Here is a 25,420-nt window from a genome sequence, read left to right as displayed (position 1 = left end):
TCCTAAATAGTATTTTCTTAAATATACATAATTCTTGCTCAATATATAAAAATGTTTTGGTACATAAACTATTGTTACACAGATATTTTAGTGTCGGTCTTTTATCAATCATAATAAAACAAACTATTAAATAAACAAAAGTGGAAAAAGTAAAACTGCGTTACATTTTGATTGTTTAGATGCTTGAAGGCTTTTTTTTCAACTTTGACATGCATATGCATTAGAATTGAATACTTCATATTTAATATAACGCAACTTATAAAAATCATACATTGTTAATAATGCGTTTGTTATTAATTAAAATACAGTAAATGTATTACAAATACAAAAATTGAAATGTGAGAATTCAAACTGCTTAGTTTTTTCTAAGTTAGTAAAACTGAAAGAAACCTGTGTCTGTGGTCAGCTTGTGGGGTCACTGCTTCACCCCGAACCTTGTTATTTCTGGATTTCCTCCTGATTGGAGAAGGAAATTTGGACACATTTCTTCCTTGCTTTTTGCCACTGTAACAAACTCCATGTTTCCAGTTACTTTTTCAGGAAACCTCATATCCTATTAAACCTGTGCCACAGAGAGACCATAAAACCCAACTAGTGTATGCCTGTGTGGAGAGAAATGTCCGGAAAGCTATTTTATACCAGTCCCTTTGGATTACGTAATTGTTGTCCAAATTGGGGGACAAACTTTTCATTGAGTCTCCTGATGATGGAGGTTGTTTTTACTCATGAGATCTTTCCTCAGCATATGTTAGCATGTTAGCCGAGGGTTTTATCTGTTTCCTGAATAATGCACCAGGGCTGGTAAACCTTCAGTGAACCAGTGGCAAATTCTCTTTAAGAGATTTAGAGTTGGCATTGGTTTCAACCTTGAACTAACTCTTAATGTCTTAAGCTGTTTTGTTTAAGTGCACTGAGGGTCTTTACACGCTGAAGAAATTAGTAGTAATTGCCCTCAGAAGTGTAATCTCGGCCTTTATTCAAACGTGCTACAGATGACAGCTAAAAAGCGTGTGCTGCTACCATGAGCTCAGTGAGTGAGTCACTGGTAAAACATGCTGATAAGGGGTTTTATTGAGCCTTATATCTTTAGGGTCTTGCAAATGATCTGTATGAACGGCTATGTTTGCAATTGAGTTTTCTTTGTTGAGATTTATAAGACAAGCCTTGCTTGGGCACACAGTTATTCATGGACAGTTGTTGTTGTAAACATGTTTTGCTACAGTAAAATACTGTAAACTATTTAAGAATGCAATTCTTGTTGATAATTTTTTAAGCAAGGAATAATTGATTATGGTCAATTGAATTATTAGAAAAAGACTGCACACCTGATGTTGTGATTGCACCTCGGTGCGCACCATTTTCAAATAATTTAATGGCTCATAGTCAATTATTCCACTTTATTCTACACCTAAAGACACTGTTCAGATGTTGTATTCCAAGACATTTGTCTGATTTTAGTTTTTTGTCCTTAAACAGCTCCTGTTTTAATATTAGTTTCTTTTACATCTCATCAAAAGCCTTCTTTTTTGTTTTGATTTTTGAATAGGTCGGGAAATAACTGAAATCCTTCAGCGTATTGAAATGGAACTGTAATAAGGGTGTCACACACTGGATGCACTACTCGGTGCCGTGCCAAGCAGGGCTGTACATTTTAGAATAACTAACATAGATTTCTATCAGGGTACGCACACCGGTGCTGCAAGTCGTGGCTGTCCATGGTGCCTATTGCCCAGCTACGACTCAGGACACTGTTCATATTTCTGCTGCGCCACAGAGTGCCATCTGAATAGTTTCATTTTATATAACATGAGAATGTGCGCCTCTGGTTTGCGATACTTCCAATTGTCTTGTGTGCCCCATGTCGCGGCACTAAGTGGCGCATTCGGTCTGCGACCCCCTTTGTTCATGACTGTGTTTCTATGAAAATAATTGGACAACTTAGGCCTAGAATGTTCATCAGCGAATCAGAATCAAGCATTCATGTCTCATAGTATAATGTTAAATAATGGATACCTACAATCTATTGTTAGATTGGAAATGTAATTTCTTGACCCTGTAATACATTTTATAGTTTGCTATATAAAGGTTTAAAGGGGCAGTAAGTTGATATGCCTAAATGCTAACCAGTTAGCATAATGTCTTTCAAATACAATTTCTCCCCTGTTGTCCAAAGCCACACCTCCTGAACGCGCACGATAAAGATGACAGACCCACTAGATCATGTCATCCGCTAGTTAAAAAACTTTATAGTACTTTACAATACTACAATTCCTAACGAAAAACTGTATTATATCTAGCACATTTTCAGTTATGTTGTCATTACTCTCTCATCAGTCTCTCTTAGTCTCACTCTCTCACACGCTTTGTCCTAAAGAGACTTCTGTATATTTAGTGTTTGGCCGGCGGGGTACAGGAATTACACTTATTACTAAGCCATACTATTTCAGACCGAATATGAAGTAGCATGGTAAAAAATATAGGGAGCACAGGCTGTCGTTGTCCAAAAATGAACCAATGTGAATACAAAACCAACTTCAGCTCAGTAAAGCAGGCTATGCGTAATATTGCTATTTACTTATGTTTTCTTGTTAACTAAATTTAAATCTACATTATCAATGCTGTAAAGGGTCCTTATGAAACTGAAAATAGTCACATCAATCTATCGCCAGAAGATTTAATTGGCTGAACAACACTTCTGTGCATACAGTATAACCCATTCGTAACAACACAATCTACAGTACATAAGCTTTGTGTGACTAAAACAGTTTTAAAACAGAACATTACCTGTCTAAAAGAAATACTTTAGCTATGGTGTCATCCTTCCTCCAGCGTTCAGAAGTAACTTCAATATTGATTCAGGATTTCAAAAAGTTTTAATTCAGCATTGGTATTTAGCGCTGTCACTCGTGTCCACGTGATCACTGCCCGTGTGAACACGCTTTGGCGGATCTGTGTGAACGGGTGCACAGTTGTTCAAATCTACATTTGCTGACAGACAGTTTGGACTACTTATCAGAATTATGGAAATGAGCGACCCAACAATACTTAATTGGATGAACATTTTTAGTCTTATGCCCTACTCAGAATATAAAAATACATAAAAATACATTTGGATCATTTACTTTAACCAATACTATTGGAATGTGAAGAGACTTTCAACCAGCACAACAAAAATGTTTCTGAAGACAATCACCTACTGCACCTTTCAATTAAATATATTTTCAATTTCAAAAATATGTTTTGTTGAGCCTCAGTTGCTCGACAATGTAATTGTTTATCATATATTTAAAATTATATTTTACCCAGAAGCAATTACCATTGTGTATGAGTTAAAAGCCCAGTATTGTGTAAATTAATTTCCAAAGCAAATAAAATGTTGTCTGTTTTTAGAAAACCTGGAGTCCCAATCAATGTAAGCCTCATGCTTAACTTTATGTAATTACATGGACATTGTGGCATTACTATAAGGCACTGACATCTGTACAGTGCCAACACAAATCTTATTTTTATATTTTTATTTGTATGCCCATTGACTGAGTTTTATATTTAGACAAATGATCCATACTGAAACGATATTTCTTGGCTAATCTGTCACCTGCTTCCTGAGACTTAGTGTAGCTCAACTGCCATAAAAACCAAATAAGCCAGTCTCCTCTCAGTCAGGATCTTGTACTAAGACCCGCCTGCCACCTTCACCGTGAAAACCAGCCGACTCCAGCCTCTTGACGACAGCTGGATGGCTAAAAGCAGAAAGCCCAAGGAGGTCTGGCACTGTGGTTGTCTAAATACTGAAAACTGAGCGGGAGTGAATTCCATACCCATTTAGCCTGCGGAAACTGTGGCAACTGCTCCTCCGAATTCAGGCATTTCAGCCCCATAATAAGCATAAGTTTTGGTGAAAGATTTCTCATTTGTCCCTCAGATAGAGCCAAGTTTCTTAAACTTATATATTCTACAGTGCAATGGTTTCTGTCTCATTTTCATAGTTCAACATATTTTTAGTTGCTCACAGTTTGAGTGTTATAATACTCTCACAAAAGAATTAAATCTATCGAAATTGAATGCTCTGAAGAAGATTCTTGAATCTTTGTGATCCAGTATGGCAGTAAGCTTCAGTCCCGCTGCAGAAATAAGACAACAGCCCCCCACAGGTTTTCCTCAGACGCCTCTGTCAATCACTCAGTCTGCCCGATGTTGACTTTAGAGAGATCATGATGGAGAAACCGTCAGCTCCACTGGCCCCCTCGACTACCTCTTTATGCTCTGTATTTTAATAAGCTGTTAAATATAAGAATGAGACTCATTGTGTGGCAATGCATTGCAGGCCTACATGACCTCAGAATCTGGCTCCAAGTGGCCCCCAAGTGCCCCACAATCTCTGCTACTTTCATTAGGCTGAACATTGGACCTTTACACAAATAACTACGGGGGTCTCTTGATCGTAGAAATTAAAGTTTTAGGTTTCACAAATATGTTTTTCTGCCTTTTTTTTGATCATTTGAATTGTATTGATTCAGTACTTGCAGGGGGTTACTAGGGATTCAGCACACACACCCTTAAGTAGAAATTACATTTGGGAGACCCCTTGCTAGGAATAGCATTCTAAGGGTTCCTCTCAGTAGAACTGTAAACAAACACCCATCTCTCTAAGATATAACTAGGGGCTCGCACACCGGATAGTTATAGGAACTGAATAAAAGGAACATGGTGGCACGTTGGCTCAGTGGTTAGTACGGTTGCCTCACTGCAAGAAAGTCACTGGTTTGAGTCCCGACTAGGACAGTTGTCATATCTGTGTGGAGTTTGCATGTTTTCCCCATGGTTGCGTGGGTTTCCTCCAGGTACTCTGGTTTCCCCCACAATCCAAAGACATGCGGTACAGGTGAATTGAGTAAACTAAATTAACCATAGTGTATGAGTGAGTAAATGAGTGTGTATGTGTATGTTTCCCAGTACTGGGTTGTGGCTGAAAGGGCATCTGCTGCATAAAACATATGCTAGAGTAGTTGGCTGTTCATCTGCTGTGGGGACCTCGAAAATAGAGACTGAGCCGATAGAAAATGAATGAATGGATGAATAATAGGAACTAGTCACCAGGCCAGTCCAAGGATTACAAATTTTGCCCCCGAGGAAATAAAATCAACAACTTGTAATACTACATATGCATGTATCATAGAATAAGTAACAAGACACCAAATAGAAAGATGAAAAATAATTAACCCAAGCATTAGCTTTCTGTATGTTTTAAAGACTGAAATACTTCTTTATTAGGACTGACCACACAAAACCTTTCTTTAAGATGTGTTTGTGAGGTTAATCATTTGAATATGCCAACCATCAGAGGAACAAACCCACTTGGACAATTAGCTAAGACGGTTGATATATGTCTCTGGGTTAATATTTCTCATATACAAATGTAAACAGAACTACTTTTAACAGTTTTCACAAACTTATTGACACACTGTGGCCACTAGAGGGAGCCTGTTTGAACAGACTTGCAATGCATGAAAACATTCATGTGGTTTCAGCTGGAGAGCTTCTTCCTTGTTAAAAAATTAGATTGAAGTCCAGATTCAATATTTAGTTTTCCCTTCAGTGAGTTCTGTGCATCTCACTGGAGAACTCTTGAGCAGATTTGACAAGGACAAATTGCATTTGTAATCCACTTATGTACAGAGACCACAACGGCCCGCAGTGATGATCTGCCATCATTATGTATTGAGGTTTGGATAATACAGACTTTACCAACAGCTACTCTAGTCAGTGCAAGTGCAAACACTCCTGAGGTTTGTCACAATTCCAGCAAAAGTAGTATAATTTTCTAATTATCCTAGTGCACTTCTTTAATAGCTTGTAAAATATCAATCCCACATCTGACCATCTGTAGCAGATTGCTTCACAGAGGATTCAGCCTTCACACATATGACAGGAGGAGAGATGTTTTCCAAACACATGCTCCAAGCTCCTGTCTGGCCTTTTCGCCTGAGTAATGTCTTTTGTTCTGTTCAAAATTAGTGGCTTCGTTTTTCAGATTTCCTCTTTAATATGGCTTTAATAAAGACTGAAGTTAACTACTTTAATACTTTTTTGCCTGGGTTTGGTTTAAAGATTAAAAAGACTGTACTTGAAGAATATTATGTCAACATCCCAATATCCATGTTTGTGTTTGTCACCTGATGCCCTCCCTTCAAATATGAATGATTCTATGTGGCATGTCATTACTATTTGTACTATTAATTCTCTTAGAAAATTAGCTTAACTTTGCGGCCATATTTATAGCCTCCTGAACAGTCATGTAAAGTACAGCTGTTAAATTATGTTCCAATAACATATTTCAAGTCAGCAGTAAAATATTACAACAATGGGTATCATAAATTGTGCTTTTTTTTTAGGTTGTCATGAAAAAAAAGTCCAGACTGATCCATCTGAAGGGTGTATGCTTTCTAGAGTAAACTACAGCATTACATACCAAGCAATATAATGTCTCTTCGTTTACAACTTGCAGGGATTTCTCTGACGATACAGTACCCAGCAATCTGACTGGAAAGAAAATATATTTTCCATTCATTAGGAAGTAAAACAAGGATCGACTTTTTATAGCAAATGACATTAAAAAGATTTTTGGTTTTAGGTTGATCTTTTGACGTTGCGAACACTAAGTTATCAAAGTAGTATGGACTATCTGACAGCATTACTGATAGGGCAAGTTGGAGCCACAGGAAATGCATGCGTGTGAAGTGTATTTTGAAAATATAGCTTGTACAACATGTGGAAGCGGCTTACAGTTTTACTGTCCTGGCTAAGGGAAAAATCTCCTTTCTGAAGCAAATGCACTTTCTCAGGCATTCCAGCTGTTTGTGAGAGTCAATGAGGGAATCATAGATCTTCATTATTGGATCTGTATCATCATTTTGTACTGTGTTATGTTAATATAATAGTGACAGTCAGCTCTTTTTTTTGTTTTGCAGGTGTGAAGAAACTTTGGCACGATGACTCTGTTTAATGACTTTGGGAAAAACACACATGGACACTTCCGGGTTTGGGTGATTCGGAGGCTAAGAATGCTGTTGGTGGTTTGTGTCATAGTGGAACTCTTTACAGTAATGGTTGGTGGCGAGGGCACACCAGGTATTTTGGAGCTACAGTTAGATGAGGAGCAACCTGCGGGGACAATAGTGGGCGATATCAGTGCTGGTTTGCTACCTGGAGTTACAGCCTCTCTGTACTTCATCTCTGACCATGAAGGCACCGGCATTGGTAGTGATCTCCACATCGATGAAACCACTGGCATCATCAAGACCGCCAGGCGACTTGACCGAGAGGAAAGGGACCATTACAGTTTTATAGCAGTCACTATGACAGGTTTTACAGTCAAGGTCTCCATCACTGTAAATGATATCAATGATCATGCTCCCACATTCCCCAAGAAGAAAGCCTCTTTAAAGATCCCAGAGCAAACGGCAGTGGGAACTAAGTTTTCACTTGAGCCAGCAACTGATGCAGATAAGGATCAGCTTACTGTACAAGGATACCAGATCAAAGAAGGCAACGTAGGACAAGTGTTCCGACTGGAGACCAAAAGAGCAGCAAACAAAGTACTTTACCTTGACTTGGTGGTCAATGGTGTTTTGGACAGAGAGAAGAGGTCCTCCTACTCATTAGTGGTTGAGGCCTTTGATGGTGGATCTCCAAGGCAGAACGGACAGATGACACTTGACATCCTGGTTCAGGATATCAATGACCATGCACCGGTTTTCAACCAGAGTCGATACAATGCCATCATCTCGGAGAGCCTTCCTCAGGGCAGCAACATCCTGCAGGTTTTTGCATCTGATGCTGATGAAGGAGACAACGGCCTTGTGTTGTATGAGATAAACCGACGGCAAAGTGACCCAGATCGCTATTTTGTCATTGATCCTCGCTCTGGGATCATTACACTTAATAAGGCTCTAGACTATGAGATGAGGAAGGTTCATGAGTTGGTAGTGCAAGCCAGAGATAATGCAAGCCACCCAGAGATTACGAATGCTTTTGTTACAATCCATGTTCGAGACTACAACGATAACCAGCCAACCATGACCATTATCTTTCTCAGTGAGGATGGCTCGCCCCAAATCTCAGAAGGTGCTCAACCTGGCCAATATGTTGCGAGAATATCCGTCTCAGACCCTGATTATGGAGAATACTCCAATGTCAATGTGTCTCTTGAGGGCGGTGATGGCAAATTTGCCTTGACCACTAAAGACAGCATCATCTACCTCATCTATGTAGACCAGATTCTGGATCGGGAAGAGAGGGACTCTTATGAGCTTCGTGTCATGGCTACTGATTCTGGGACCCCGCCACTTCATGCAGAATCCTCGTTTACAATTCATGTCACCGATGTAAACGACAACCCACCTCTATTTGACCAACAGGCATATAAACAGACCATACCAGAAGTAGTCTACCCAGGTAGCTTTGTGCTGCAAGTGACTGCAAGGGACAAAGACCAAGGTCCCAATGGTGATATCCGCTACAGCATTCTACCAGACAAGAAAACACATGCCAGTTGGTTCACCATTGACCCTGTCACTGGTATCATAACCACCGCAACCAAGCTGGATTATGAGACGAACCCAAAGCCAAGTATCAAAGTAGTGGCCACTGATGGAGGACGACCCCCATTATCCTCCACTGCTGTGGTAGAAATAGACCTCCAGGATACTAACGATAATGAGCCAGTGTTTGGAAGCAGCTTCTACAATGTTTCAATCAAGGAAAACACATCAGCAGGGACCTGTTTTCTTGAGGTATGTCCTACCATTTTGTACTTTGTTCATCCGCTTCGCTATTTATTTGAGTATATTTCAGTTATAATGTCCACTCTGCTTAAATGTACAATAATAGCTGCTTATGTTTATTCAGAATATTTTCTCAAAGGAGTAATTGATTAAGGGAATAGGGCTATGAATGATAGACTATTGGTTATGTCTTGAAAGGAGTTTTGTGATTTTTATCTTCCTTGAAAGAGCCATGGTAGTTGTGGAGCAATGAAACTTGTAATTTCACTCACCAAGACAATTTGTAATTATGACATATGATTAACAGATGTTATCCTCTTTTAGAGAATTGCAGAAAGTGTTGTTTGGCAGATGGTAAAATTGTGCTTTGTTGTTCTTTTGAAATGTTGGTTTAAGTCTGTTGCCATGATAATTGTTGCCACCATGCGGCAACTGGGCCAACTGTGTTCTCAAGCTGTTTTTACCCCTCTGGAAAAGAAATGAAAATTGGGGCATGTTTTCCTCCTTTTTTTAACTCCCAATAATAAGCAATTCCAGACTTCAAAGGGCCGCCTTAATGTCCATTTCCAACAGAAGCATCTGTTGAAAAATACCCCCCAGAACAATCTTTTTAGATAAATACTGGAATTCCGCATTTTTGCTGGTTCATTTAACATATATTTGGAAAGAGTTGCTGGTCAGTGTTTGGAGGAATTTAGTATGTGGGTTCACAGTATGGAAAAGAAGTAGGAGACTGAGTGACTGATTGAGAGACAAAGAGAGAAAAAGAGTGTTTACCACACACAAATATGGACACCAGTGGTGGAAAGAGTACTGAAAAATCATACTTCAGTAAAAGTACAATTACTTAAAAATGTAGTGCAAGTAGAGTGAAAGTATCTGTTGTGAATATTACTCAAAGTATGAGTAAAAAGTAGACCTTTCAAAAGTACTCAAGAGTAGTAAATAGTGATTATTACACTGCAAAAACTGATGGAAACATATATCTGTCAGCAATAAAAAACCCCAACTGGAATTAGCAGAATGTCTTTACGAAAAGTATTTTATGCAATCTGAAGATTTGCAAATTTAGCAGCTATTTGAGTTTCACAAAATAATATAAATATATTTTAGTCACTCAACAGAGGCAGTGAAAAAAGACAGTTGTTTCCCAATTTAGTCAACCTCTCTTCAACTAATTTTAGGGCACGCAGCAGCACAGTTGGTTTTTCAGTACCCTTGCAGTAACTACAGTATATTTTCTTGTGGTTTCATTGGCCCAAGCAAGGACACACAGATGATGGGTGTTATCCAGAGTCCTTATGGCATCATTCCGCACACATTGACATGTATACCACCAAACCGGCTGTGGTCTCTGGTTCTGATCCACTAAGTGACAGGACTTGGCTTGCTTTAAAATTTTCAGCCCTAGACATTGTAGTCTTCTGGTAATTTTATTTACCATATAATTTTTACCATTTGCCCTTTTTTCATGCAATTTGAAAATTCTGAGGATAGTGTCTGAGATCTGATCTGAGATGGCATATTGGACTCTATGACATGAAAAAAACATGCATGCATTGTATTTTAGTCTCATTATAAACAACTCTATAAAAACTAAACTTATAGAACAATCACACCAGATTTCATTTTAATCAAAGTGTGACCGTACCCTAAAACATCTCAAAATGGCACATAGCAATGAGCTTATAATTTATTAGGGAATTTGACCTTTATTTGAAAATGCACTACCTGACAAAAGTCTTGTCATCAATTCTAGTTGTTAGAGCAACAAATAATAACTTGACTTCTATTTGATAATTTAGAAAAGTGGCAGAAGGTAGATTTTTTTTTCCAATGAATCTTCTGTTGAACTGCATCCCATTCATTACAAATTAGTGCAGGAGACCTATTAGAACCCCATGGAGCCAAGATTCTCACATAAATCAGTCAAGTTTGGTGAAGAAAAAATCAAGGTTTGGGGTTACATTCAGCATAGGGGCGTGCAAGAGATCTGCTGAGTGGATGACAACATCAACAGCCTGAGGTATCAAGACATTTGTGCTGCCCATTACATTACAAACCACAAGAGAGGGCAAATTCTTCAGCAAGATAGCGCTCCTTCTCATACTTTAGCCTTCACGTCAAAGTTCCTGAAAGCAAAGAAGGTCAAGGTGCTCGAGGATTGGCCAGCCCAGTCAACAAACAAGAACATTATTAAGCATGTCTGGGGTAAGATGGAGGAGGCATTGAAGATGAATCCAAAGAATCTTGATTAACTGTGGAAGTCCTGCAAGAACGATTTCTTTGTCCTTCCAGATGACTTTATTAAGTTATTTGAGTCATTGCAGAGATGTATGCATGCAGTAGTCCAAGCTCATGGGAGTCATACACAATATTAATTCTTTTTCCACTGCACCATGACTTTATATTCTATACTGTACATTATTTCTGTTAAGTGACAAGACTTTTGTCTAAGCAAAGTCAGACCTTACTGTCCTATTAAATATTTAAATAATTAAATCAAGGCATGATCATGTTTTATTTTGGTAAATAAGCAAATCTTGAGGCCTTTGCCTTTCATAAAAGTCACTTCTGATACCAAATGACCAACTAGAAGTCAAGTTATTATTTGTTGTTCTTAAAACTTGGGAAGGCGACTAGACTTTTGTCAGGTAGTGTACAGAAAGCAGTTTAATTTATTGTTGATATAATAAACCCCTTCTTACATAATAATATAATTTTTTGGCAAAGCTCAATAAACATGCATTTGCCTGTAGGAATTATAACACACTGATTAGTAGTCTTGAATGAGAGATTGGATTGATGTATATTTTTAGTAGTTCAAATTTCAACCACTGTCCCCCCCCCAACACAAACACCCGCTGCGAGTCCAGCCATTTCCTCCAAAAACATGCCTGTTTAACTAAGCTTATCTATAGGATAGAATGGTGTATTATTTACACACTGCTGAAAGAGAAAACTGCCTTTTATTTATATTTCGGTTTCCTTTCTTCTCCCGAGAGTCATTTCTCATGGAAGCAGTCTGCTCTAGTTTTCTATTCATTGTTCTGGCGATCCGACAGATTTTTCGTGAGTAGAGCCTTCAAACCAATCCCTATTCGGGACAGTCCCTGTTACAACATGTTAGGCTTAGAATGACCCTTCTGTATTTATTGGACAGAGGTCAATCCACCCAATGTGCTCATGTATAAACCTTTGGGCTTTTTCATTAGTACCATTAAATTTGTGCTTATATGCTGATCTCAGAACAGATTTTGGTTCCATTGGACGATTTCTCAATGTAAAAAAAAAAAAACCTGATCCCATGACAGTGTCCACCCATTTCAAAAAACGAAGGTCAATTTCCTTCTGTTCACATCTGCTAATATGTCTCTCATGCTTTAGAATGATGTACAGTAAATACAGTGTCTCTATATGGCGGTCTGGGACGTATAAGTTTAATTCAGAACAAATGAGAGATAAATGGACTTACACCCACTCTGGACAAAATATAGACAAACAAATCTCCCAATGTCATCGTTCTTTCAGGATGTGCCTTGAGTGCTTTCACATTTGAGAATAGCCATAGTGTTTATATGCTCTACTCAGAGCGAGAAGGATCTTTTCCTGAATCGTGCCTTGGCAGCTCGGGGTCAGGGTGAACTGGACGGCTCTTCTGTGCTTAACACAATTCATTTTCTTTCCTATGGATTTATTATGTACTCCGTATTTCTTTTTGGCAGAGTAGCTGTGTTTATGTTCGCAGGTGCAGCTAGTGTTACATTCCCAACATTAAACTGCAGAAAACACTTTTCTTCACCTGTCGGATCAATTGTGACCACTGTGGTGTTAAATTGTATTTTGTCCAAAAGACTAATCACATTTAATAAACCGGGCATTGGAGCACATCTGGAGTGATGCTTGTAGAGGAAGCTATCTGGGGAACCACTTCCTGTAACACAAGATTGTCCCTCCTGGTGGGGCTCATGTTAAAAAGTGCCCTACCGGAAACAGGTTCCAGACTGACTACCTAAACATAGAACACACAGACCCTTTTTGTAGTCTGTAGATCTTGAGCTGCCCATGTGCTTGATTAATCCTCTTTTTAATGCTTGATAAACCATTTTCATTAAAGCAGACCAATTAGTGAAGTCGCTAAACAAACACGTTGGCAGTTTTATAAATGGTTTTAATCTCAAATATGAGTTGAAATCTCAGTCATGTGGACGCAGGGTGCCAGTACGCCTCATTTGTTTGAATTCTCACCCCATATGGTCTGTGGCTGCAGACTTTTCTTTATTTCCTACACTCTGCTTTTCCTGCGTTGTGTTGTACTATACGTTATTTGAATTTCCTTTGCCCACTTTTCACATTAGCTTGTTTTTACATGACTAATGTATGCTTGGCTTAGAGTACACTATCTTTTGTCAGTTATGATTGTCACTGTTTCAGATTATGCATGATTAAACGTCAGACTATACATCTTATGTCTGATTGGACAATCACAAAATTCAATGACACATTGGTATCATACTGAATAATAGGGCTTGGCGAGTTGGCCTAAAATCGAAATCTCAATTAATTGAACATTTTAACTCGATTATGACTAATTAAAAATTATTTTATTCATTTATCTCATGTTTTTGCCCTCATAGTTGCTCTAAAGGGTGCCGTGCTTGATTTTAAAATAATTGAAGGACACCCTCTATCTACTATCTATGACTATTTATTGAACATCACCGCTGAACAACTGAAATTACAACATGCGTTATAGTTACATTGTTTTGAGAGGTGCGCTGGCATGCGAAGGCAGTGCTGGACCGTACGCATGCGCTTGGCAGAAGTATAATATCAGAATAATATTATAAGTATAAATCATAATATAATAAGTGTAAATTAGCCTTAACAAAGTGAGATCTTGTGACTCCACAAACGGTAGGGAAAATAGTTGAAAAAAAATTGACCTGGAATAATTTGATTGATTATGGGTTCTGAATGTTGATTATTTTTCGATTAATCGCCCAGCCTTACTGGATAATGGCTTTTTAAAAATATTTAGTTAGTACCCAGCAGGCACACAACATTATAAGTTATTTTGACAGCCAATAATGACGTGAAATGACGCTGATATTTTGTTGATTTTAAGGTTGTGTTGGAAAGTGACCAAAATCCATCGTCGAGCCAACATCCTAAACCAATGTCATATTGACGTCAAATACTGACATTTATTCATCAAGTATGGCAACCGAAATCCAGTGTCTGGTAGACGTCATATTGGTAATGTCCACACAATATCAAGCTGTAACATCATTATATGCTGATATTGATTGATTTTAGGTTGGACGTTGGACATTGACGTCGGCCTGACGTTGGATTCTGACCGCAACCTTTTATTTCATTTCAAATTTAATTTTCATATATTTATTTCAAAATGCAACATCCCACAACGTTGGGATACAACATTAATCTGATGTTATGTTGATGTCCTGTGTCTGCTGGGTAGTTTGTTTAATATACTATTCAAATGTTTGAAAAATTCAAACCGATTACTCTATAAAAAATACTGTTTTAATAAATCTTTTTTTTATAACTGGCCCAAATAATTAAACGATTAGATGATTAAAAATAATTAAAATGGTTTAGGGATTTTTATTTGTTTAGACATTTGATTAAATAAATGTCATGTAAATGCATTAAAAGGCAGTGCTTTTATCTAAAGCTCATTAAAATCTTAATTTAATAAAACTGTAAAATGTAGTTTTTAGCTAATTTTCATACTCTATATAGTACAGCTATGCATTTACACTTTTATCAAAAGAGAAGAGAAAGTATTTAATTAAAGAGAAATGAGTGTCCATAGTATATAATGAAAATACAATTCATAATGTACAATATTTGTAATGGACAATGTTTAAATAGTCTACCAACTTTATTAGGAAGCAAGACAGAAAAGGTTTTTTTTTAATTAAATGCCATTTAATTTAATTTAATTTAATTTAATTTAATTTAATTTAATTTAATTTAATTTAATTTAATTTAATTTAATTTAATTTAATTTATTAGGTTACAACATTTAAAAACTAATTTTTGTTTTATTGCAAAATATTCTTTTTTTTTTAATTTGTGGGAAAATTGTACAGAGAATGAAGTGTTCCAGAGAGCAGTGCTCCTGATTTCCCAATGCTATCTCACAGAAATGTGTCTTTTTTTAATTTAGTGGCTAATTCGTATGAAATTGTACGATCTCATTCAATCATTCAAACAGTTTAGTACTATTTGCTTAACCCCAATGATGGTGGGGCTTGGTGCCACACATCCTTTTAAAATTCTTACATCTTTGTATGACTGAACTTATACGAATTCACACCAATTAGCCACTAAACTGACAAAACGTACAATCGTTATGTTTCTGAGATCAGGCTGGATTTCCAGTCTTCTCCTGACTCTAATATTCCTTTTCCTTCAATTCCATTTGATTTCCTCACCATTCCTTCATTTTTCTCCATATTTTTCGCGCACACACATTGTTTGCATTTCCAGTTACTCTTGAGGCAGTTGGACCTTCACTCATTTGCGATCTTGATCTCCACTCCTGTTGTCTCAGAGCAAAAGCAGAGCAGCTGTAGCTGTATCTGATGACACAGTGTTGAGACTGGCAGACTATGAGCTTTCAGAGGGCAGTGGTGCTGTTTAACATCGGCTAATTGAATTTCATGATGTGTTGAGATGACTATTACTATGTATAAATCCTTAGGGTCCAGAACGTTGCTGTTGGAGACTTGCTTCATGGGACAGCAGGTGGTTGATGGCTTTAGAGGTGATGATTTCTTTGGGCGGCGAGGTCAGATTTGGGGATCATTTTCCCAGAGTGTCATATTTGATATAATAAGAGATAAAGATGAAAAGTAGTGTTGGCCCGTCATGACTGTAGGTTCGAGGAGGAGGACATCTGGTCTATATCTGGATTCTCGTGAGATATTACATTATAATCGAGAACTCAAGACATAAAGCTGTCATCTGAGAGAACAAACAAACACGCCAGTAACAGGATACATGAGTTTGTTTTGCGTCTCAACAATGTAAATCTGTGCAAACACTCATTTTTCCATTGTTCATTTGTCTTAATGTTATAATAGTTCTTGTGACAAAATCTGAAATGTAGACAACCACAGTTTTCCACTGTTGTGTCTTGTCCGTTCTGTGTCTCGGATGTGTAATTCTTTGTGGTCAAAAGGAGATTTCAGATCAGTTCTTAAGCAGTTGAGAGCATATCAGAGCAGGCTAATGATGAGGATTTAGAGAGTCAGAATGGATAAAGTGTAAAAACGTAAATACGCAAGCTTTATTAGGAATAATGTTTCTTGACTTACTAAACTTTAACTTCACTGTAAACCCTAATGTTGTCTTTACTTAAACAATTCAGTAAAGTTGACTGAACATAACTTAATATTTTGCATTTTGCCTATCACTTAATAATATGAGTTAATTTAACTTATGTACCATGAAAATGCATAAACTTAAAATTTCAAGTGTAGTGAGCTCAAAATCATAATTAATCCATTGAAAATTTTTTTTTCACAAATGTAGTCTTGACTGTAAAATTCTAATATGTGCAACCTTTTAAGTGCAAGGTTTTTTTTAAATCAGAAAACAAATGGCTTCAGGTATGATTATTCATCATAACGTGAATAAATGGCTACCTATTTTTTTATTTAAACATTTTTTCATAGTATATTATTAAACACATGCATGCACACACATGCACACACACACACACACACACACACACACACACACACATAGACATATATATACACATCAACTTATTAGGGTTTTCAGTGTTGGTGGACATTGTTTAGTGTAGTTTTTTTTGTACTTTAATAGTACTATAATTTGCTTATAGCTGGAATGAAATGTCCAGTAGATTTTGAACAGTAGATTTTTGTTTTTTTTACCCATTAGCTCTTACTTTCATAAAGTAATGCTTAAACAACATGCACATTTTACTATTGTTTGATAAACTTTAAATTTGAGTTTTTCTGTTGTAGTTTTTATTATTGGTTTTACTTTTTCAGTTTTTATATTAACTTGTTTAAATCTAATGTAATGCCACTGTCATCTTTTTGCGTCTACAGTTTTAATCAGTTTTTAATCAATGGTTTTGTTTGTTTTTTGTTTTAACTTGCTGAAATGAAATACATTTATGTTTGTCTTCACTCTTTACTTAATGTTTATTTTTTGTTTCAAGTAAAAATTGTTTCATGGATTAGTTTTAGTTATATTTTTCTGTTTGGTTATAGAAATAGCTTTTGAGACTAGAAAAAAGACCAGTATTAAACTTTTTACAATGACATTAAATACTCCTGGACCAAGATCACTGAAAAAGCAGGGGTTGTTGTACAGTCAGCACTGGCAGACTCTAAAATACTGCAAAATATAAAAAATATTTAGAAATATAAAAATAATAATAAAGTAAAATAAAAAAATATGATAATAACATGCAAAGAATTATAAAGAAATAAAAAATTTAAATAAATAAAATTAAAAATAACAATAAAAATAAACAATAATTTTTAAATTTAAAAATAAAATAAAAAAATACTAAATGAAATTAAAGTAAAATCAAAAATGAAAAAACTTATAATAATATAATTATTTATAATATAATATTATTAATAATAATGATAAAAATAGAGGACACTAATAAACCATGAAATTTAAATATCCTTGATAGTGATAGTTTCAAAATCTGTCATACTTCTCTCTGTCATGTTATGACTTTATTTCTTTCATCTGCAGAAAACAATACACAATATTTTTAATGCATTTAAAAAAAATGTTTTTTCATGAATTTTGCCTTTAAGTCTTCAGCAAACAGCCCTCAATCTCTTCCCCTCCTGCTAGCTTTTCCAGCTCAAATCTGCTTAGCCAGTGTAGATATCAGTGCGGCGCAGCATGAGGGCAAAAATGCACACAGTCAAAGGGCCTAATGAGGCTCGAATAAAAGAGATTACAGTTTAGTGAAAGAACAAATCAGAAAAGTTGACTAGAGATGGGTCATTGCACATTGCACCTGTTTTGATTTCACACGTACTAAAACACACTTTTCCTTTTTTTAGCATGTCTCACTCCTTCTCAAACTTTGCTGACTATTCCAGACTACTGCCTCCTCCTTTCAAACATTGTGTCCATCCTCCAAAATAAGCAGGTCTATACCTCCCTTTCCCTTCAAAGGCCTCGGCTGCATGAAATTTAATTACAAGGCTACTGTGCGCACCAAACGTGGCCAGTAATAATACCTGCTGAACTGATTTAATGAACAGGTTGAGGCGAACAGTTCATTAAAGCCTGTGGACCTTGAACCACAGTGTGGTGGCAATAATCTCTTCAGCTTTCATTTGCTGTACTTTTATGGTTATGAATAGTCAGCTTTATTCATCTTATATTGCAATGTGAAAGTAAGATTTTTTCTTTGAATCTACAAGACAATAGATTCACTAGCTGCCATAGGCACAAATATCACACATTTCCAGTAAACAATTAAACTACAGAATATGTAATAATCACTTTTTTTTTATTGTGTCTGGATGTTTGTTGTCAGTATATTGCTGTAAAGTTGTATTACTTGCAATCTAAGAATGAATAAATAAACTTTGCTGTGAGCAAATCAGTTACATGTTACAAATGTGAGCACAAGCAATACGTTTCTGGCTGCTGTTCATTTAATGGCCACTTGTGTTGCTAATGGTTTTCTGAATTCTACATGTAGCCCATTTGAATAATGATACGTTTCTGATCAATATGGAGATCAAACTCAAACAATTGAGGCTGAGAGAAAAAAATGCATCATCAATAGTGATGGGTCGTTCTTGAATGAGTTGTTGGTTTTGAATGAATCTTATGTATGACTTGAGAACAATGAGTCCTCTCGGGAAGTGATTCGTTCATTTACGCACACGCACATTTGTGCAGGTGGAGTAGAAGATTAGTTCCTTTTTTGAGTCCTCTATTGGGTTTGAGTCGTTCGTTCATCACGTGAAAGACCGAAGACAATCATATGCATTTAGAACCGGAAAAGGAATTGACCATTAATTTCTCGAGTCCTTGGGTTTGAGTCATCTCTCTTTTGGGCCGTTTCCACTGAGTGGTACAGTATGGTACGGGTCGGTACGGGTCACCTCTATTAGGCTTGCATTTCCACTGCTAAAAGGGTACTAATTATACTCTTTTGGTGTACGTGGTGTACGACCATGAATTTTACAGTAATCTATATGGGTCGTTCACATATCAAATGAGCAGCTTTTCTCACAAAACAGATGCTTTATACACAAATACTTCTGTATAAATGTTTATCTCTAACCTTTCTATGAACCTGATTTGATTATAACTGCAGATCAATGACAGTGCGAAATAGCCTACTGTAACGTCTGTAATTACATAAAATAAATAAATAAATGCAGCATATATGAACACAAACAGACCCTTACAGTCTCTGATATGTTACCAATTACAGAAAAACTATACACAATATACATTTAGTTCTTATTTAGGTTCAAAAACAACATTAATATAACCCACAGTCAGAGCAAACCTCTCATATGTGTCTTTAATCTTCAGCAGCACATGTAGCCTCTGTTAGAGAGTAATTCCATCATTCCGAGTTCATAATAGTCCAAAAAGTGATGATAATAGTTAAACATTGCACGTTTGCTGAAAAAAATAATTTGCTCCTTTTTTTTCTAGCTTCTCCTTTGTTTATTCGCGCGTCACTCTCACGTGTCAGTTTCTAAAAGGATCGGGTTTTCAAAAGCACATAAATGATCAAGCCCATGTTATTATCATCAGCTCAAGAAGTTTTTTATTTTAAATATAGACGTGCACGCGTCTAGCTCCGCCTTTTGGTACCCTTGGTACCCTTTACAAATGGTGACCAAAAAGTGAAAACTGTATCGTACCGTACTACTAGAGTGTAAATGGGCCATTTACAGTACGTGCTGTCACATGATGAACGTATGATGAACTATTCATACTTCCTTTTGGCTCAGACTGTGTGCATTGGTTAAGTTATATGGGACTGTTCGTGTCCTGTGAACGAACCACTCAAATTTGAAGACCTGTCAGAAGAGGTGAGCTAGAGAAAAAAGACCAGGTAAACAATAAATGATTATTTTCTCTGTCGTAAAGCATTCTAGTTAGGACTTGTCTGTAGTGTGATCAACATTTGGTGAAGTTGTAGATGAGTTTGAAAGCAACTCATAACATTTTAATAATATTTTAGGCAAATTGAACGAAATGAACGAAATCACTCATAAAAAGATTCGATCTCGTTGTTTGAGACTCAAAGGTCCTAGTCAGTAAAATTATGCGAATTTCCCATCACTAATCATCAAAGAAAATTGAGCAAAAAATCGAAGATCATAGCCCATTTAAATGATTATTATACGAAATAACAGTTTTCAATATCAAGCAATATCAAGCAAAATATCTACGAAATCTTTTAAGCTACTAAAAATGTACCTTCTGAGACCGGAGGCTGATAATGCCCGAAACCTCTCACATTGATGTTACGAATTACTGCACCTGCTATTATGATTTTTTTGGGCTTGTTTGACTTGTTGTCTTGTTGACAATAATGAAAAATAACAATTTAAATAACTTTTAAGCTAGAAATCAAACTCAGATCACCAGAGGCACATTATGTCGAATGGAGTGTTGCTCACAAAGTTATTAGCTGATGTTCCAATAAACAGGGCATATATACATAAAGTGTCATTAATTATGGTGATTCTAACCCATCAGTGTTTTTGCAGACTGTCAGGCACCCAGATTATCCTTCCAACACGCCCAATAATCTTGCTTTGACCCTGGTGGTCTCTTCTCTGACCTCCATCTTGCTTTGGTTGATGCTCTGCCAACCTGCCTTTGTGAAATCTTGCCACTTTCTGCCACTCATCAAACCCTCTGGCCTTCGCCCTCAATTGCGGGATAGTTATTTCCCTCCATGTGCTCCCATTACATAATGTCCTGTCAGTATTTTTAAGGTTTGTTTGCATTACGTTTAAGAGGCTGTACATTAACCTGAGGTTTTTGTTTGATGGAACGGGAGCTTACAGCATTTTTCCAAACCTCATGCTGAGTTGATTCATCTACCCTTGGCAGGGTTTGGGTAAACTTGTTTGAGTTGGCATCCGAGCTTGGTTCTGCGAGATTTACTTCGTGGAACGGACCCTGCCCACCGAGGGGAAAGATATGGAGGTGCTTCCACTCAAAATTCACACGTTGTGCCTGTTTTATTCTCCTTGAGCTGTCAAACTTGCCCGGAGTGACTTACAATCATGGTTTGCTATTCCAGCCAGATCAACTTTTTTGAGGTATTGATTTACCACTGATTCCTGTCCAGATGAGCTTCTTCATAAAGCATAGAAATGTTTGGAAACTCTGTTAGTTTTTCAGCTGATGTGCTGAAAGTGTTTATAGCGCTTTTCATTCTGGCTACAAAAGCTTTTCAGTTCTACTGTGGCCAATAAAGTTTTTGGACTGCTTGTGCAGCCGTCCCAATTTGTGTGTAATGCATTAACTTTACTTACTCAGAGTGGTGTGACACAAATGTTACAATGTGTCTCCTATCCTCCTGTTCAAAGCCGTTTCAGTTGGCATGGGCCCTTGTTTTCCAGTCCACGTTTGTTTCAGATCAAGAAAAGACGGCCCCTGTAGGCCTATTGAAAATACTTTGGGCTGCAGAGCCTGGAAAAATAAGATTGTCGACCTCACGTCTCTGTCAGTCTGATCAAACTCGTGGGGATTCTTAAAAGTATTATAGTCAATAGGGGAGAGCGTTCCAGTAGCTGCGTTCTGTCTGTGTGCACCAGGCTTTATGTCTGCCGTCACTCATGGCCTGGAAGCAAAGCAAGTTCATTTGAATTCATAATGCTTTTTCAGATGGAGGCCTTGATTCTCATGGCAAGTGTTTGGCCTGCATTGGTTCAATTTGAGTAGTCTGAATTTTCGTAGGTCTTAAGCATTCCTGCTGGGTTTACACCACGCCTCTGTTTATGTGTTTGCATTAACTTTGTGTGTAATGTACTTGTCTGATTACTTAAATTCCAGGCATTAAAGTACATTAACTTGCTATCCGGGCGGTTCATTCCACTGTGGTGATCCCTCATTAATAGAGGGACTAAGGAAATAAATGAATGGATGAATAAATGAATGAATGAATGAATGAATGAACTTTTTAATTGAGGTTGAGTGACTTTGTATAATTATCTTTGATCATGTGGTGTTTCCAAACTCTGATATTGTTTAGTAGGTATTATAGTTGGTTAAACCTTACTTTGAGAAATATGTTCTATGAATAGGTGTACTATGAATGAAATTCAGTACTTTATACCTTATGGCATCAAGATCAGTTGGTTCACTGCTATTAATGTAATCTCTAAGGCCTCATGGCATAATACCATCATTTCTACACTGGATGCAACCACTGTTGCTTACATAACAGTGGATTGCTGTAAATTTGAAATGACTAAACAAATGTATGAGCGAAAAAAAAAAGAAGAGGGGGCCCAGAGCAGAAACCTATGTATAGGGCACAGAATTTATTTTTTGTGCTTGTATGCCATACATTAACTAGTAACTAGTCAAACACTAAAACTCCTTTAAAGCATTTTTACACAGCCAGTCCCATATTTTGTGGAAATAGTAATGGTGGTTTTCAACTTTGTCTTTGGATGGCAGGATATGTTATTGTCTTTGGTCATGTTGGATCACACCATTAACAACAGTCATAGAGTAAAATGTCCATTGAATTCAGACATAGTATTTGGCTTATGTACTGTTTTTTTGCCTAGTAGTACAATGGTAAGCATATTCAGACAAAGGGATGATCCCATTCTGTTAAAACAAATTCCACCATTTGTGGTCCTGTGGAGATAACGATAGTCTTCTACACTCCAGGTGATGATTTTGACCTTGGTTCAATAGCCGTCTATGGTGTGCTGAACCATTCATCATTGTTTCAGTTGCACGCACCGCTCTCGAGTTCAAGTGTTTTGCCTCAGGATGAGTTTTCCCCTGGAATGGAGTGCTCTCTATGCTTGCATGTTGAAAGCGGATATGAGGGTGCTCTGTGATTGCAGTATAACTTGACCGAATCATCTGGCTTAACCTGCTCCACCTGCAAGCAGAGATCTCTGACTGCTAATAAAGAGTCTTGCATCCCTCAAAATGAAGTGTAGATGTTTTTTTGTGCTCCTTTTTTCTTAGAGATTGGGTAGATGGACCAGACTGATCAAACAACACGTCTGATAAGATCTTTGGACTCTTGAACGTTCACTAAAAGCTCTCAGCTGTAGCCCACAAAGGCTGTGCCCTTATTGGAAGGTTTCCAAACTAATCAATTCATATACATGAATTAAACATGGATCGTTCATGTCCAGGTGCTAAAAAAATGCAACAGTGTGTCCCTGGATAACCCTGATTCTGCCAGATGGTTGTTCCTAAACTGTTTAAGGGTGTACTTGTCTTATGAGAGACCTTAGGAGTGGAAATACAGGAAAGTGATATATGATGCAGTTCAAGGCAACTGTTTATGAGAGATGTCGATTTGGGAGTTGTGTTTTGGTTGGCTGTTTACACTTTTGTACAGTTTGTACATGCACTTACGTGCATAAATTACAACCCCATTATCGGCATAGTTGGATGCGTTCGCTACAGGAAAAAATAGCTATAAATCAGAGAATCTGGGAGGCTTTCACTATAGCAGTCTAGATTCTCTAGGCCAGTGACATTTACAGTAAGAATGTCTATAATAATAAAAAAAGATAAGCCTTTAAAAATAGTGTAAAACACATGCAGAGTACATAGAATTACACTCATTTTATGGTTTCATGTTGTTTCAAATAATTATCAGGGCTCGAAGTTGCAACCATTTTGGTCACATATGCACCAGAGTGCATAAAATTGTTGCCGTGCGACCGGGTTGTTGCTAGATTGGATACGATTGCGGCCTGAAGTTAACGAGAATTATTTATATTATTTCTTAAATTTCCCATTTATTGTATTTCATTAAGGTGTCACAGTGGGTAGCACATTTGCCTCAGCAAGAAGGTCGCTGGTGCGAGCCTCAGCTGGGTCAGTTGGCATTTCTGTGTGGAGTTTGCATGGTCTCCCCGTGTTCACGTTGGTTTTCCCCACAAGTCCAAAGACATGTAGAATAGGTGAATTGGGTAGGCTAAATTGTCCGTAGTGTATGAGTGTGTATGGGTGTTTTCCAGTAATAAGTTGGGGCTGGACGGGCATCCGCTGCGTAAAACGTGCTGGATAAGTTGGCACTTTATTCTGCTGTGGCGACCCAGGATAAATGGACTAAGCTGAAAAGAAAATGAATGAATGAATGAATGTATTTTATTAACATCTCCCTCACCCCAACCCTAAACCCAACCATCACAGCAATGTAAAAACAGTAGTTGAACAGAGTATTATTTGTTCTCTATTAAATTACACAATAAATAGTATTTATTTAAGGCCTACCCCCACCCCAACCCTAAACCCAACTGTCATAGTACAGTAAAAATATTAATTATTGCTATACAGTGTCATAAATGCTGCTATATTGATGTGCATATCGCACTTCTGGTCGGCCACATTTACGATCTAGACTTTACCTGAAAAAACGATATTGCTATTAAGATGACGTAAGCTAATAAGTTATGTCAATATCAGCTGTGCAATATCAGACACCACCCTTGAGATCAGCTGTGCAATATCAGACACCACCCTTGAGATCAGCTGTGCTATATCAGACACCACCCTTGAGAACACAGCACAGTTATTATCCTTAACGGAGTTTCATGTCAAGCAGTGCATGCAGGGCCTATATATAGGGCATATATTTTTTTGTTTGTTTGTTATTTTTGATTAGTGTTGATTTCAAATGCAATAAATCTGTTATTGTAAAACTTGTTGTAACGGTATAATTGGTGAGTGCGACAAAATTTTGGCTGGTGCTGCTGAACTTTTAAAGTTAGGAGCACCAGTGCTACCAAGCAAAAAGGTTCATTTCAAACCCTGATCATTTTTAAATGTTTTATTTATTTTAATTTATGAATTAAAAATGTTAAATATTTTCCAAATCATGGAATAATTGTTGTATTTTTTTATAAATGTATAAAAAATATTTAACAGGGCATGGTTTTTCTGATACATATTTAGTTTTAAGCCAAAAAAAGTAAAACATTTGCAAAAATGCAAATTTTTTGGTTATGTTTGTGAACCACTCATGACATTTTTTCTCAAATAAAAATGTTGTCATTTTTAAACAGTAATATTTTCATATGACTCTTTATGTGTATAAATGTTTTTTCATGTTAAAATTAATTTTTACACGACACCAATATTTTAAATCAAGAAGAGTGGAGAAGTCAATATGTTGGTGGGGAAGCCAAGATATCCAATTAGGCATGGGCCGGTATATGATTCTGGATATAAATTTTACGGTTTCACAGTATTGTGATTACAGCTCTAAAATATATTCTTTATAAATGTCTGGGTAAAAAACAAAAACTTTCATTAACAATATAGTTTATTTTGAGAAACATTTTAAATAGTTTAGAACAATAAACTTGTCAGGCTAAACAATTCAAATCAATCATTCA

The 25,420-nt window shown here is 36.9% G+C and overlaps 1 protein-coding gene across 1 annotated transcript in view; it reads left to right on the top strand.

Annotated features, from left to right (window-relative positions):
• Positions 1-25,420, top strand: part of dchs1b (dachsous cadherin-related 1b) — a 153,223-nt gene that overhangs the window by 10,863 nt on the left and 116,940 nt on the right. Inside the window, exon 2 of the mRNA XM_056466169.1 lies at positions 6,969-8,792. Coding sequence (XP_056322144.1) covers positions 6,990-8,792 — 1,803 coding nt within the window. The 5' untranslated portion in view covers positions 6,969-6,989. The remainder of the gene's footprint in view (positions 1-6,968; positions 8,793-25,420) is intronic.

This window comes from Danio aesculapii, chromosome 10, assembly GCF_903798145.1.
Source record: "Danio aesculapii chromosome 10, fDanAes4.1, whole genome shotgun sequence".
Taxonomy (NCBI): domain Eukaryota; kingdom Metazoa; phylum Chordata; class Actinopteri; order Cypriniformes; family Danionidae; genus Danio; species Danio aesculapii.
Note: the sequence above shows the minus strand (reverse complement) of the source record. Positions and strands in the feature narration are given on the sequence as shown.